Raw genomic sequence first — 14,659 nt, 5'->3', positions numbered from 1 at the left:
AAAAAAATCCTACTCTTTACAAGTTATTCTGCTGGGCTGTATGAGCAAGAGTTCACCATACTTCCACAGTGCTTACAGAGTAGTAGAGAAAGAGATGCAAGCTAGTACAAAGCACGACACAAGAAGCAAACCAAGTTAGTTGCTCCCACTCAGAAACAATAGGAGCATTGCTTTGTTGCAAGCAATGGAAGTTGTCTTAAATGATTAAGCAAAGGGGACCCTGTTAGAAAGAATATTGTATGACTTGATTGCTGTGCAGGCTGGACACCCAAACTGAACACAACATGCTCAAAGAGGGCCAAGAACTCAAACATGACAAATGCCCACTCTACTTTAGAAGTTCATTTATTCAAGCTTATGTATGAAGTGCCTACTATATGGGAGGTCCGGTTACTTTCCTTTCCTTCTCTTCTATCACACTGTATTATCAGCCCTTATGTGTCTCTTTCTGCAATCCAGCCCATGTCTCCATCCCCTCCTATTCAGCTGAAAGTTTTGCAAAGGATTTCACCTTGTCATATTAACTGACACATTGTCAGGTGCTCAATATATGTTGAATGAAGAAATAAATGAATGAAAAAAGTATAAAACATAATGTAAGTGGAAAGGTGAAAGAAAGGCAGGAAAGAGCATCATGGAAAATGTGACATTCTAGTTTAGCCTTAAACAACAAAGATGGGAGAAAAGGGAATTGCACACAAAGGGAATAATATAAGCAAAGGAAGGAGGGAAACAGTGGGCATGTGAAGAAGATGGCCATTGAACCAGTTGATTATAGCAGTGATTCTTCGTCTTCTAGGGAGAGCAGGTCAAGGCCCACCACCAGCCGTGTTCACAGTACCAGAATGTAGGGGAGAAGGAAGTGGTAGGTATGGCAACTTGAAAAGAGCCCCAGGTGATTCTGACAAGTATTCACAGTTAGAAACATTTATAAGGTGTGGGAAAGAGAGGCTGATGACAAAGGAGGGTGTAAGTGGCAAGCGAATTGTGAAGTTTATCTTGGGGTCTTTGTACCCTCTTCACACCCTCCACTGGCCCTCGTCATCCTACTTTTATTCCCATATTCTACTCACAAAGAACTCCCCTCCCCTATTCCGCCAGTGTGTTCTCTAAGGATGTCCTGATGAATGACATCATCCCTGAGTTCAAGGACTCAAAGTCTAAAGCATTTCTTTAAGATCTCAGTATATTTTATTAGTTAGGGCTCTCCAGAGAAACAGAATCAACAGAAAATACTCGTAAATAAAAAATTTATAAAAGTGTCTCACGTAATCGTGGGAATGTAGAGTCCAAAATCTACAGGGGAGGCTGTGAAGCTGACAATTCCAATGGAGGGTCTGGACAAATCCACAGGAGAGGCTCGCCGGCCGAAGCAGGAAGAGAGCCTGTCTCTTTTGAAGTCTCCTTAAAAGTGATTAGATTAAGCATCACTCATTAGAGAAGACATTCCCCTTGAATGATTACAAATGGAATCAGCTGTGGATGTAGCTGATGTGATCATGATTTAATTCTATGCACTCATAGCAAAAGACAGGGAGCACTTGCCCAACCAGTCAAACAGATACCACCACCTGGCCAAACTGACACATGAACCCAACCATGACATATATACATCAAGTGCTTTTAAGAACCAAATGAATTGCCAATCATTTCAAATAAGGGAGAAACTTTGAAGCAAATGGTCCTTCCCTAAATTCCTAAAACACCACACCTAAAGCCTGCCTATTATAAAATTACTTCTTCCAGCTTCCAACTTTGTACATGTTTCATATTCAATATTCAAACAGCAAAGCCCAACTGAACATGTAAAACTCATCTATCATCAGTGGTGTTTATTTTTTTTAGTAGAGATATTTTATAATGAGATGCAGAAATGGTGGAAGAAAGAGCATTTGAGTAATAGAAAATTCCATGCCATTCTCCTCCCAGAAAAAGTATTTCCCCTTCAAGCAGCAGAACTCCACCTGCTCCACCTCATTTCAAACAAGTCGTGGAGAGTGTTGGTGTGGGAGATACACTGAAAACTCAACACTGAAGCTCAGAGGAGGTTCTCCGATTGGCAATACTTTGGAACTATTGTTACACACAGATATCAGCAAAGTAATGCAGCATGGCTCTACAGAAAGAGGACAATGGAAATTTCCCTCGTACTTACCTGGTACTTCCCCAGACTCTTCCACAGGTATTTCTTCCCTTGGCTGATTTTAACCTACATCCTCTCCTGTAATAAACTGTAACAGACTATAATAGCTTCCCATGGGCTCTTCTACTGAATTATCAAAACGGAGGGTGGTTTTAAGAACCCCCAAACTTGTCCTGGGAACTTTGCCCTCTAACTTTATAGTTGGGCAAAACTCCTTGCATCCTGAAACATACTATTACTACAACCAACCACTGTCTTCCCCCCAGACACTTAAATAACTCTGGTGTTTCCTGGAACATTTAGCTCAGGAGTGATTTTGTCTAGGAAGCTGTCCCTTGCGACTTTCTCCTCACCTGCACTGCCATGGCATCCCTGTTGGGTAGCTGATGGCTGGTTAGCTGATGGCTGGGGGTAAGTGGCCGTACTGAGTCAGTCACACAAACACACAGCACACAACTCAGGAGACAACCCTCAGGGGTGAGTGGAAGGCATCCGCTTTATTGAAGAAGTGCACAGGCTTATATAGGCTGGGAGAATGCCGGGAACACGTGTCGGATGGGGATTGGTGGCCGTTGTTGCTAGGGTGGAGGGCAGATTTAAGGTCAGCAATTTTGTGTTGCCTTGCATCAGCCATGGCAGCCATATTAACGATGTTTTATGGCTTCTCCAACAATTCCTCCTTTTTTGTTTTTTGGCTTTCAGGATAACTGTGCCTGTCTTAGGTTGCCTCCTCCGGAGGTCTTACCCATCTTTGGCTACCAGCTAAGCCACCGGAAGTGAGGGACAGCAGCGCCTGTCTTAGGTTGCCTCCCCAGGAGGTCTTACCTGTCACTGGCTGCCTGCTGATCATCACACAGGAGGACTGAGATGTGCAGCTTAGGCTGGCTGTAATGGAGACCGTGGAGATGCAGGCAATGCTACTCTATGACAAAGCCAAAGCCCAGACAACGGGAGTGCATATGGGAGGGGGGTAGGTCAGAAACCACCGGTGTTTGGGAGGGGGATGGGGGTCCCAAGGAGCCCGAGGATTCCCTTGGGACTCAGGGGTACACAGCAGCTAGTGGGAGAGCAGGGGGGAAGGGTGCACAGGGGGTTGATGGTGGCAGCTTGCGATAAAATCTTCAACTTCTCCAGCGCTTAATTCCCTCTCAGCCACGTCTGCAATGGATCTTAAACAAACAATTTAGCAATGGGCCTTTAAGCTAGGGGGATTGTCATACTTTGGTTACAGCACCATCGGACACAGAGCCAGGGGAAGGAATAGGTTGATATTGCTGCATAAGCACCATAAGGTGGAGAGCATTAACTCATGCTTTAACGAAAGCTAGGAGGTGCTTAAGTACACATGGGCCTATAGATATTAGGAGAAGGAGGATGAAAAGGGGTCCCAGAATAGAAGAGATTAGGGTGGTTAGCCATGGGGATTTATAGAATAATTGTTGGTACCAGGTCTCTGGGGCATCCTGCTCACGTTTGCGGATCGCAAGTCCCTCCCTGAGTTTGGTCATGGACTCCTTAATTACACCTGAATGATCAGCGTAAAAACAACATTCCTCACCCAAGGCGGCACAGAGCCCTCCTTGCTTGAGAAAAAGCAGGTCTAAGCCTCTCCTGTTTTGGAAAATGACTTCTGATAGGGACGTAAGGGATTTTTTGAGGTGGGTGATGGAGCTATCAATGCGGGTTAGGTCCTCGTCCACCACAGCTCTTAAACTGGAGAGGCCCTGTTGTTGGAGGGTGATAGAGGCAATGCCGGCACTTAGGCCAGCTATGCCGAAAAGAGAGGCAAGAGTAATGGTTGTGACGAGTTCCCTTTTTTCTCTTAGCATGGCTGGAAGCCACACGTCCCAGTATTGATAAAGGTCCTCTTCTTTACGGAAGAGGACATGGGGCAACACAGTCACTAAGACACACAGTTCTCCCGTCTCCGTGAGGGCCTTTTTTGCTATGCAAGGGGTAAGCCCTGTGGAAGAGCACAGCCATTTTGCCCCTACTGGGGGAATATAGTATTTACCGTGCGACGGAGAGGACGATTGAGCACAGACTGTATTCAGGGAGGCAGAGACGTTGCCAATGCAATGCCCAGAGTGAAGAACAGATTGCATGGTGAGACCGATTTTTTTGTCAGTCCAAGGACATTGGGAGGGATTGTCCTCGTCAGAAGTAGTAAACGAGCATCATAATAGGGGGGCTGGGTGACGACACACAGCCAACAACTGCGAGTAAGGTTAGGAAAGGAGGAGTTTTAGGAAAGGAAGGCTGCCTGGAGCATTGGCCAGAGTGGGGTGGGGGGGGGAGGGCAGAGAAAGAGCTAATTTTGTTTATGGGCGATAGTGTTGAGATGGGAGTGGGATTGGGAGAAGGAACGGCCTGAAGCGGGGGTATGAGTACTCTGTTGGGCCCAATGGCAGATGTCTGCTGCATTGCTTCCTTTCTTATTACAATAAGACCCCCTGGGTCGACCCCATCCAAATAATATCTGAAGCCCCATGTTCGGCCGATCAGCCAAGAGGGATCAGTAGGGAGCTGTACGGTAAGGTTTAGTTTTTCACAGTTTGATTTATCATATAGATGATTGACGGAGTGGTCACGGGGTTTGCATCCAAAAGGGGCCCATGTTAGTGCTAGGTAATGATCAATGGAGGGAGGATTCCAAGTAGTGGCTAGTGTTTCACACCCCCAGTATGCACAGTAGTATTGGTTGGGAGCGTTGCAATATTGTTTTCTGGGGTTTGAGGACGGGCACATGTAGTACTGGGCTTTGTTAAGGCACGGTGTGCCCTCTGGAAACAGAACTAGATCACAGGCATAAATAATGAAGGAGGGGCGGCCTGCTGTAACCTGGGTCTGCACGATTTTGGAATCTTCCCATCATGCTAAGGTCCATTTCCAAGGCTGGTGGGGGTTGGAAGAGAAGGGTGTATATTGGAGGGAGGCATCGGGGAGAAGCAGAAGCAAGAACAAGAGGAGAGAGAATGGTGAGAAGGGTGAAAAAGATACTTGTGGTTCATGTTGATGCAGGGTTTGAGGGAGATTGTCCATCAGACAGGTGGGCTTGATCAGCCGACTGGGGATCCAAAGGGGTTGGTCTGCGTTTTCTGGAAAGACACAAGCAAATCCTCACCCTTGGGTTAAGAGTGGGTGTGGACCCTTCCACGCGCTTGTGAGTGGGTCCCTCCACGTAACTAAAGGGACGGATGTAGGCGCCTCCCAAAGGCCGGCCCAGTGCTTTACCGCGGGTGAGCACCAGTGAGCGTCAAAGGTCAGAAAGTTTAAGGTGACCAGGGCCTTGTTGAGACAATCTCAGGGGCACCCTGCTGGGAATTGCTCCTTCAGTTTCTTTATTTGCTGTTTAAGTGTATGATGTGTGTGCTCAACTATGGCTTGTCCCTGGGGGTTGTAGGGAAGGCCAGTTTTGTGGGTTATGTGCCAATCAGCGCAAAACTGCTGGAAAGCCCTTGATGAGTAACAAGGCCCATTGTCTGTTTTTATAGCCCATGGTACCCCCACAGTATTGAATGCCTGGAGGCAGGTGGAGATGACATGTTTTGCCTTTTCTACAGAGAGGGCAGAAGCATGGACAAATTTGGAGTATGTGTCCACAATGACATGGAGATACTTGAATCTACCAAAGCCAGGGAAGTGTGTAACGTCCATTTGCCAGATGGCATTAGGTCGTAGGCCACGTGGATTTACTCCCTGTGGTTGTGGCAGGCCTATCGGAAGAAGGGGCCCACACTGAGCGTAAGTACATGTGAGGTGTTTGCACTGTTGCGCAGAAAGTGAGGGGAAAAGCTGTTGAAGGGATTGTGCTGACATGTGAAATTTAGCATGGAGTACACAGGCCTGGTCGATGTCGGAGCTCAAGACATGGACCGTGAGCATGGAGTCCATGGCAGCGTTACCCTCAGCGAGGGGTCCAGGGAGCTCAGTGTGTGACCGAATGTGCTGGATGAACCAGGGAAATGCACGGTTTTCCAGGAGGTCTCTCATGGCAATAAGCATGTCGTCTTGGAGAGACATCTTGTTTTTAAGAACTGCATGTGGCAGTGCCCTGACAGTTTGGGCTGCATATGCACTGTCTGTGAAGATGTTTAACAAGGAGTTTTGGTGGTGAAGGAAAACCAAGAGGAGGGCATAAAGCTCCCCCTGCTGTACTGAGCTGGAGTGTGGGTGTACCTCAACAGTATTTGGAGTACCGGCTTGCTTAAAAACAATAGAGCTGTGAGTCTTACTCGCACCTGTAAAAACAAGGGGGGCGTTGGGGATGGGCTTGGAGGTGGGAAATGCATGTGAGCTGAGGATAAAGGGAAGAAGGGTCATGGATGTGATGAGTTTGTGTTTGGGCAGGTATTGTCTATTTTCCCAGTGTAGCTGGCAAGGAGAATTTGCATGTTGAGGTTGGATTGGCAAAGGTGATTAATTTGTTCCATAGTAAAGGGGAGAACTAATGTATCGGGCTCTAAGCCGAACACGCAGACAGCAGTGGTCCAAAGTTTTCTCCCAAGAATACAGACTGCATCCCGGTAAGGAGTGATCTTTCCCAGAGAAGTGAGTGCCAAATGCACCCAGAAAAGTGGCCCATCTTGGTAAGGAAGGCCTGTAGGCGTCCCTGGGGTACTGATAACTAGGGCCAGGAGAGGGCACTCTGGTTGAAATCAGGCAAGGTTCATGGCCTTGATTTTGTCATTTATAAGGGATATGCATATTCATCCGAGGTCACTAAGAGTATGGTAGCTGGAGGGGTTGGAATCTTCCTCTAGAAGTTCAAACAGGGGCTTAAGTTCGTGAGTAGTGATATTTAGGTGGGGGCACAGCCAATTAATGTCCCCGCAGACGCGTTGGAGCTTATTAAAGGTGCATCGGTCTGGGAGGTCCAGCCTAGGGGAGGTGGGTGTGATCTTGTCAGTGATGGTGTAGCCCAGGAATGTGAAGGGGGGACAATGTTGAATTTTGTCAGATGCAACGGCAAGCTGTAGCTGTTTAAAATTATTGAATAAAGCTGTAAGACAGTCCGATAAATGACTCAGGTCTGGGTGGGCTAAAAGGATATCATCCATGTAATGCACCACCTGACAGTATGACAGAGGCGGGTTAGTAGCAACCAAGACATAAATCTGACACATTGCCGGGCTGTTTTTCATTCCCTGAGGAAGGACCTTCCATTGGAACCTCTGATGAGGAGTGGCGTTGTTAATTGTAGGGACTAAAAAAGCAAAATAAGGGCGGTCCTCTTCGTGGAGAGGAATAGAAAAGAAGCAGTCTTTGATGTCAACGGCAACAATATGGTAGCCATGTGTAATGGCTAAAGGATGGGGGAGTCCTGGCTGTGGGGATCCGATTTTTTCCATCTGGGCATTAATATTACAGAGGTCATGAATGAAAGATCATTTGCCAATTTTCTTTTTAATTACAAAGACTGGCGAATTGTGAGGACTGATGGAAGGCTCAATGTGTCCAAGGGAAAGCTGTTCCTGGACAAGGGAGTGCAGGCCAGAAAGTTTTTCTCAAGGCAGTGGCCACTGCTCCATCCAAATAGGGGCGGTTGTTAGCCACCGTAACTTGATGGGTACTGGCTTGGTGACCAAAAATTGGGGTGGATGAGCAGCGGCCTCTATGCTTGGGGGTGGACTGCAGGGTGGGATATTAGAACAGCATTAAGCTTTGGGAGGATATCCCGGCCCCAGAGTGGGTAAGTTAGACTGGGAAGAACCAGCGGGTGAAACGTGCCTGTGGTTCCATCGGGGTCCATCCAGGTTAGGGGGCTCATAAGCTGTTGGGCAGGTTTGAGGCCTCCAACACCCTGCACTAAGGGGCCCGACTTAAGTTTCCATGAGGGGTTGAGATCTTGGGGCCGAAGGACAGAAACGTCAGCCCCTGTGTCAAGTTGACCAGTAACGGCCTTGCCCTGAACTGTTAGTGTTAGAAAGGCTTTGCTTTGTGTGATGGGAATAGCCCAGAGAACTGCGGGGGTGCACTCCTCTTTTGGGGGCGGGGCTGAGAGGCTCCCCGAGATTAGTTTAAAGGCGGCAAGGGGCGACCTTGAATGTCAGAGATAGCCCTGCAGGCCTTTTTCCAATGGAATCCACGTTTACATTCGGGACACACAGAGTGCGGGGTGGCGGGACCAGAGGGGTTTGTAGGAGGAGTTGGGGGGGGAAGCGTTAAAGGTACAATTGCGAGTGTAGTGGCCGGGCTGGTGGCATCGATAACAGGTTCTAGACCCTTTGGGGGAATGCAGGTGTTCCACAAGGGTGGCGGCAAGAATGGAGGTGCCATCTCGAACAGCAGCCACAGTAGCCACAGCGATTGCTGTCGGGGAGGAGGAGGAGATATCCCTACAGGCCAGGACCCAACTGTCCGGCTCTTGATTGTGGATGGGGTTGATAGCTTGTCTGCAGGGAGCATTCGCCCCTTCCCAAAGGAGTTCCTTGAGAAGGGCATCAGCAGCAGGGCCCACTGACACCTTACGAAGTACAGCGTCTTTAACGCGGGTGGAAAAGGGTTCATCTGGACCTTGTAACAGTCCAACTAATGGAATGGTTTTACCCTGCAGGTTGAGCCTCTGGAAGGCGGACTTAGCAATATTACGGACCTGCTCAAAGAGGAGAGGGGGGCAGGATGCCTGCAATGAAGGAAGGGACCACTGTCCCATGCCCTTAAGGGCATCAGGGGGGACTTCGGTGTTACCATTGGTGAGATTACGGACACCAGTTCGATTGGCTTCATCATTATATAATGCGTTCCAGGTAACAAAATCTCCTGGCTCGAGAATAGTGCAGGCAAGGTTTTTCCAGTCTACTGGGAAGTTGTATTCATAAGAGAGATTCTCAAGAAGCATTTGAGCATAAGGGCTATGGAGGCTGTCCTCCTGGATGGCTTTGCGAAGGTTAGAGATGGTCTTGTGATTGTACAGGTACCAGGAGAAAGGAAGGGAACACGTGGGATGAAGATTAAGGGGAAACAGGTGAGGGCGCTGCGGTGTTGCTGAGGGGTGGGGGAGGGAAGGGCATGTGCAGTGGGAAGGGGGAGGGGCTGGAGGAACCAGAAGCGCTGGCAGAAACAGGGAGGGGAAGCAGGCTCCTGGCAGCAAGGGAAGGGAAGGAGGAGGGAGTGCAACAGGAGGGGAGGGGGTGGAGGCAAGGCCGGCAGGCTGTGGGGCAGGGCCGACTGGCTCAGGGGTGTGGAGAGTGGAAGGGGGAAGGGGGCAGGGGTTGTCGACGGAGGCAGCATCGGGGGATGGAGTGTTAGTAGGGGGAAAAGGAGGTAGAGGGGGAGGGGCGGAAGGAGGGGGAAGTGAGATGAAGGAGAGGGAGCAGGTCAAGGCGGCCTAGAGGGCTTAGGAGGAGAGGGGGGAGGGGCAGCCATGGCGGCGGCGGCCGCAGGGGGTGAGGGTAAGGAAGGATATAGCGAAGCTACCATGGAGGAGGAGACTGGTTTGTATGGAGGCGGGGAATGCTTGGGTTCGGAAACAGGTGGAGGATTGGGCGTGGGGGCGGGGGTGGGGAGGTTGAAGCCGGCGTGGCAGGTGAAAGCGAAAGCGCCTCAGAAGGGGCTCCCGCAAGGCATGCATGTATCACTAGGAGGGTGGGAACGAGACCTAGAGGAAAAGTTTTTCCCTCGTGTTCCTCAGCAGCACAAACGCGCTGAAGGAGATTGGACCAAGTATTCGGGTCCCATATCGAGGCAGTTTCGAGCCAGGGGTTAGATCGCGTAAGAACTTCCCAGTACTCGTGCAAGGTTTTTTCGGAGATTTTAACCCGCCTCACGACCAATAAGGCGTGGATGGCTCGAGCCTGAGGCACGAAATCAGAGGAGGGAGTATTGCCCATGATAGGGAGAATTTAGAGGGGGCGGTAAGCACAGAGAAACCGCCAAGGGGGCCACTTACCGAGACGGGGTGGCTGTCACGGAGAACCACCAAAGGGGGCGACTATCACGGAGAATCGCCGAGGGGGGGGTGGCTGTCACGGAGAACCACCAAAAGGGGAAGGGGTGGCCCCACATTGGGCGCCACTTGTTGGGTAGCTGATGGCTGGTTAGCCGCACTGAGTCAGTCACACAGACACAGCACACAACTCAGGAGACAACCCTCAGGGGTGAGTGGAAGGCGTCTGCTTTATTGAGGAAGTGCACAGGCTTATATAGGCTGGGAGCATGCAGGGACACGTGTTGGATGGGGATTGGTGGCCGTTGTTGCTAGGGTAGAGGGCAGATTTCTGGGATTGGTCACCGTTGTTGCTAGGGCGGAGGGCAGATTTCTGGGATTGGTCACCGTTGTTGCTAGGGCCGAGGGCAGATTGACGGTCAGCCATTTTGTGCTGCCTTGCATCAGCCACAGCAGCCATGTTAGGGATGTTTTATGGCTTCTGCAACAATCCCGGGTACATTAGTCAACCTCACCTTCCTTTAAGTCTGGACCCCTGCTTATTCATCTTCCACTCCTCAAGACTTAGTGTGCTAGGTGGCAGAGAGTAGGCGTTCAGTATTTGTTAAACTGAATGCGATACACCCTGTCTTCCTGCTTAGTTTTGACAACAGGGAGGGCTAAGGAGGTTTTTTTTTTTGTTTTTTTTTTTATTTTTTTTAGAGAGGGAGGAAGGGAAGGAAAGACAGAGAGAAGGAAGGAAGGATGGAAGGAAGGAAGGGAGGAAGAAAGGGAAACATCTTTTAAACATTTTCTTGTTTTATTATATTTTGTTTGTTTGTTTTTTACATGGGCTGGGGCCGGGAATCGAACCGAGGTCCTCCGGCATGGCAGGCAAGCACTCTTGCCCGCTGAGCCACCGCGGCCCGCCCGCTAAGGAGGTTTTTTAAGACACAGGAGCCCCATGTAGAGAAGTGGAAATGAGCCTAACAACAACCAAGAGAAAGAGAACATATGCCTTGGAGGAAAAGAAAGACAACAATGCCCCTAACTGGAAGGGTCCTAGTAGAAGCCAAGGGACGAACCTTTGAAAGCCTCGTGTTACACGACTCCATGAAGAATTTTCATGATACCGTCACAGTAGACCATGAATTCACCTTGGGATCCCACTGTGAGGCATGTGGCCGGCACTTACCAGAAAGAGGGTCATTCCTTTAATAGTTTCTATTCCAATATATATTTACAGAGCTAATTTAATGTTGCTGTATTGGGGATGGATTCTATTCATCCCAAGGGATATTTTAATGACCGTTTTAAAACTCCGTTTAAAAATATTCTTTTAAATACTGTTAGAAAAGCCGCGCCAATCAGCTGGCCTCAACGAGATAACGCATCCCTTACCTGGATGGTTAAGTAAGTACGACCAAAAACGTGGCCTGTCCCACGAGCACAGAGACACTCTGTTGGAGAATGGGAAATTCTGATCTTTGTCTTGGGGATTCCCAGATTTGGCCCAATGATTGGTGAAGACGGAGCAGGGCTCTCTACGTGAGGACAGCGGTGGGACGGGATAAAGACAAGGAGGAGAGAGTTGGGAGGGATGGAAGAAAACTCAGTCTACTAGATACCAAGAAACCGAGGTTTCAGCCTCAGCTGTGCTGCGGGCTCCTTTTCCCTTGTCCTCCCAGTTTTCTCAAACTGAAAAATAAGGCAGATGGATTAAATGATCGACTACGGCCCTTCCACACGCGGCTGAAAGTCCAGGTTCCTAATCAAGCGCATCCCAGCCAGTTACCTCGGGAGACTCCGGGGCCACTCCCGGGGTCTCCCCGTCTCCGCCCCGCCCGCGGCTCCTCCCGGCCCAGCGCCACCGAGCCGCGGGAGCGCGCCGCGCGCGCCCGAGGCCACGTGACCCGGAGCCGCGGGGCCGCGCCCGCGCCGCCATGTCGGGGGCTCCGGGAGCACCTGGGCCCGAGCCGCCGTCCGCGGGGGGCGCCCGGTTCTTCTGCACCGCGGGCCGCGGCCTGGAGCCGTTCCTGATGCGAGAGGTGCGGGCGCGCCTGGCGGCCACGCAGGTAAGTCCGCCTTGCCCCGGGTCGGGCCCGGGAGGCCCCGCGTCCAGCCCTGGAGCTGTAGCCGCAGCCCTTGCTCTCCCTCCCGGTCACGTTCTGCGCTGAGGCAGGGTCGTTTCTGCTCCTCCGGGGGACGTTCGTAACTGCGCCTGTGACTGGGTTAGCCCTGAGGCAGAATGCTTCCCCCACCGTTTCGTGTTGCACGTGCCAGGTTCCTGACAGCGACTGTATTTCCCTCCCGGGACTGTCGTGAGGAATAAATAATGTCATGTGTGTAAAGCGCGTTGTCTGTACTCGGTAAGTAATAGCTAGAGTAAGACACCCTTGGAGGCCGCCTGGTAGCGCTTCGGAGGACGCTAACGCTTAGTTTACTGGTTGTATTTATCTGTCGTCAGTTTCAAGGAAATGAAGGAGATTTTAAACAGGAGTTTAGGTTTTAGAACGTGCTGAGCTGGTGTCCTGAAAGCAGAGGGAAAAAAGATGTGATAAAAAAAGATTCTCGTATCGTGATTGGGGATCCATAGCGGTGGGAACGACGTGTCCTTGAAGAAGGAAAGTTTCTGTTTACATAGAATTGACCTCTCGGGCCGCCTTGCAGCGTCGGGAGCCCACAGAGGAAGTTTCTGCCGCGTGGGCGCGCGCGTGTGTGTGCCCGTGCGCGTGCACGCGTGGGGGTGAGCTGGGAGGTGATGGGGCTGAATCAGTCATACTGAAGACACACAACCGTGTGGTTTAAATAGCAGAGTTTAGCAGCGTGTTGAATATAGCTAATTTTTTGAAAAGCAACAATGTTTTAGAGTGATTTCTACATTTATTTAAACATTTAATATGTATCAGGCACTTGCCTTTAGGTTTTTATACTAACTTAATTTTTAAGGTAATCCCATAAGGTAGTGTAGGTAATTAAATGCCAAAAGATCTGGGAATTTTCATATCTTTTCATTAGAAATGGAATAGTCAACGCTTGATCTTGTTTCATGGATAGATATACCTACAAATGATCTGACCAAATAACCTTAGATTCCATCCCAGTTGCTCAAAGTAAAGTGCACTCTCTTAAGAATCTTTTGTGATAGGTCATTTTTGTACCTCCATTTTTCAGAGAAATAGAAATTGAGCTAAGTGGTGGAGCTGGACTTGTATCTGCATCCCTTTAGCTTGGAAGCCAGTGAGCTTGACCACTACACTCATTTACCATGGGAAATGGCCCTGGAACATTTGATGAGGTTATTTCTGTAAGAGGGTAATGAAGAGACATGGCTTTGGACTCAAAAAAAAAAATGTTTAAATTTTGTCTTCCCTTAATAAATTCATATCCTTGGGCAAATTACTCAAATTTCTGACATCACTTACCCTAGATATAAAATAGAGATCCTCCTTTAAAGAATCATTGTGGTCCTTGAGATAAAGATAAATAGCAGATACAGCACATGACAGATAGCAGGTTTCCACAGGATGAGTTGCACAGGAATACTTAAAATCATTAATGTGTTGACTAGAAAATCTGTTAGAATTTTCATGTGGTTTCTGGCTTCAAGAAAATTAATAATCTAAAATCTGAATTTGTAAGACAAATTAATTCAGAAATGATTATTGGCTTCTAGAAAGTAATCGCTCTATTTAATCAGTGTTTTTCCAATTTTAATGAACATAAGAATCATCTAGGGAGCTTGTTGAAAATACCTGTCCTTGCATGCCCGCCCCAAAAAGGTTTCCTTTTCAGTAGGGCTGCAGATAGGCCCAGGTGTTTGCATTTTTAACAAGCAAACCCCTATCCCTCCCAGATGACTCTGATGTAAGCTTTTTTCTCCAACACACAACATGCAACACATAACAAAATTTTCCTATGTACTCTTTTTTGCTTTTTATCTTGGAGAATTTCATGCATACACAAAAGTAGACAAAACCAACAAAACCAGCAATGATCAACTCAGGGTGAATTCTACTCCATTCACACCTCCATCTGCTCCGCACCAGATATTATTTTGAAGCAATCCCAAATGTTATTTCATCTGTAAATATTTGCCTGTATATCTCTAAAGTGTAAGGACCCTTTTTATACTACACGTAATATAATGAGATATATATACTATAAAGTCTCTTTTTAAAAATATAAACACAGTATCATTATATCTAAAAAGTACTGATTCCTTATCATCAAATATCTAGTCAGTTTTCAGCCTTGAACTTGTTTCATAAATGTCATTTCTATTTAAGTTTGTATATTTGAATCATAATTCAAATGAGGTTCGCATGTTGTGATTGGCTAGTATTCTTTTACATTTCTTTTGATTTCTAGATTCCCTGTTCATCTCGCTCTTTTTCCTTCCCTCTTGCAACTTATTTATAAAGAAGCTGAGTTATTTGTCCCATAGTCTAGAACAAGGGTCAGCAAACTTTATCTGTAAAGGGCCAAATAGTAAATATTTTAGGCTTTGTGAGTCACATGTGGTTTCTGTTACGTATTATTTTCTTGTTGTTTATTTTTACATCCTTTAAAAATGTAAAAACCATTCTTAGCTCTAATTTTCTGACCCCTAGTCTAGAATGTAGCCACTAACCACCTGAGGCTATGTA

The 14,659-nt window shown here is 48.2% G+C and overlaps 1 protein-coding gene and 1 long non-coding RNA gene across 9 annotated transcripts in view; one reads left to right on the top strand and one right to left on the bottom strand.

The window, feature by feature from the left end:
* LOC143661491 (uncharacterized) overlaps positions 1-10,241 on the bottom strand; it is a 28,331-nt gene extending 18,090 nt beyond the window's left edge. Inside the window, exons 1-2 of the long non-coding RNA XR_013164633.1 lie at positions 10,035-10,241; positions 1,269-1,404 (exon numbers count right to left, since the gene is read on the bottom strand). This is a non-coding gene — a long non-coding RNA (uncharacterized LOC143661491). The remainder of the gene's footprint in view (positions 1-1,268; positions 1,405-10,034) is intronic.
* A 741-nt stretch (positions 10,242-10,982) lies between these two features.
* THUMPD2 (THUMP domain 2 tRNA and snRNA guanosine methyltransferase) overlaps positions 10,983-14,659 on the top strand; it is a 41,938-nt gene continuing 38,261 nt past the window's right edge. For 5 of the 8 annotated variants that reach the window (XR_013164209.1, XR_013164208.1, XM_077134055.1 and 2 more), the window contains exon 1: positions 11,939-12,085. Coding sequence is in view for 3 of the 8 variants with exons in the window: in XM_077134055.1 (XP_076990170.1) it covers positions 11,954-12,085 (132 nt within the window). In the remaining 5 variants the exon portion in view is untranslated. Of the gene's footprint in view, positions 11,424-11,938; positions 12,086-12,160; positions 12,380-14,659 lie in introns of those variants that run through there. The other 3 variants (XM_077134057.1, XM_077134058.1, XM_077134056.1) reach the window with 3 other exon arrangements.

This window comes from Tamandua tetradactyla, chromosome 17 (assembly GCF_023851605.1).
Source record: "Tamandua tetradactyla isolate mTamTet1 chromosome 17, mTamTet1.pri, whole genome shotgun sequence".
NCBI classification, from domain to species: domain Eukaryota; kingdom Metazoa; phylum Chordata; class Mammalia; order Pilosa; family Myrmecophagidae; genus Tamandua; species Tamandua tetradactyla.
This window is presented reverse-complemented; position numbering and strand designations above follow the sequence as displayed.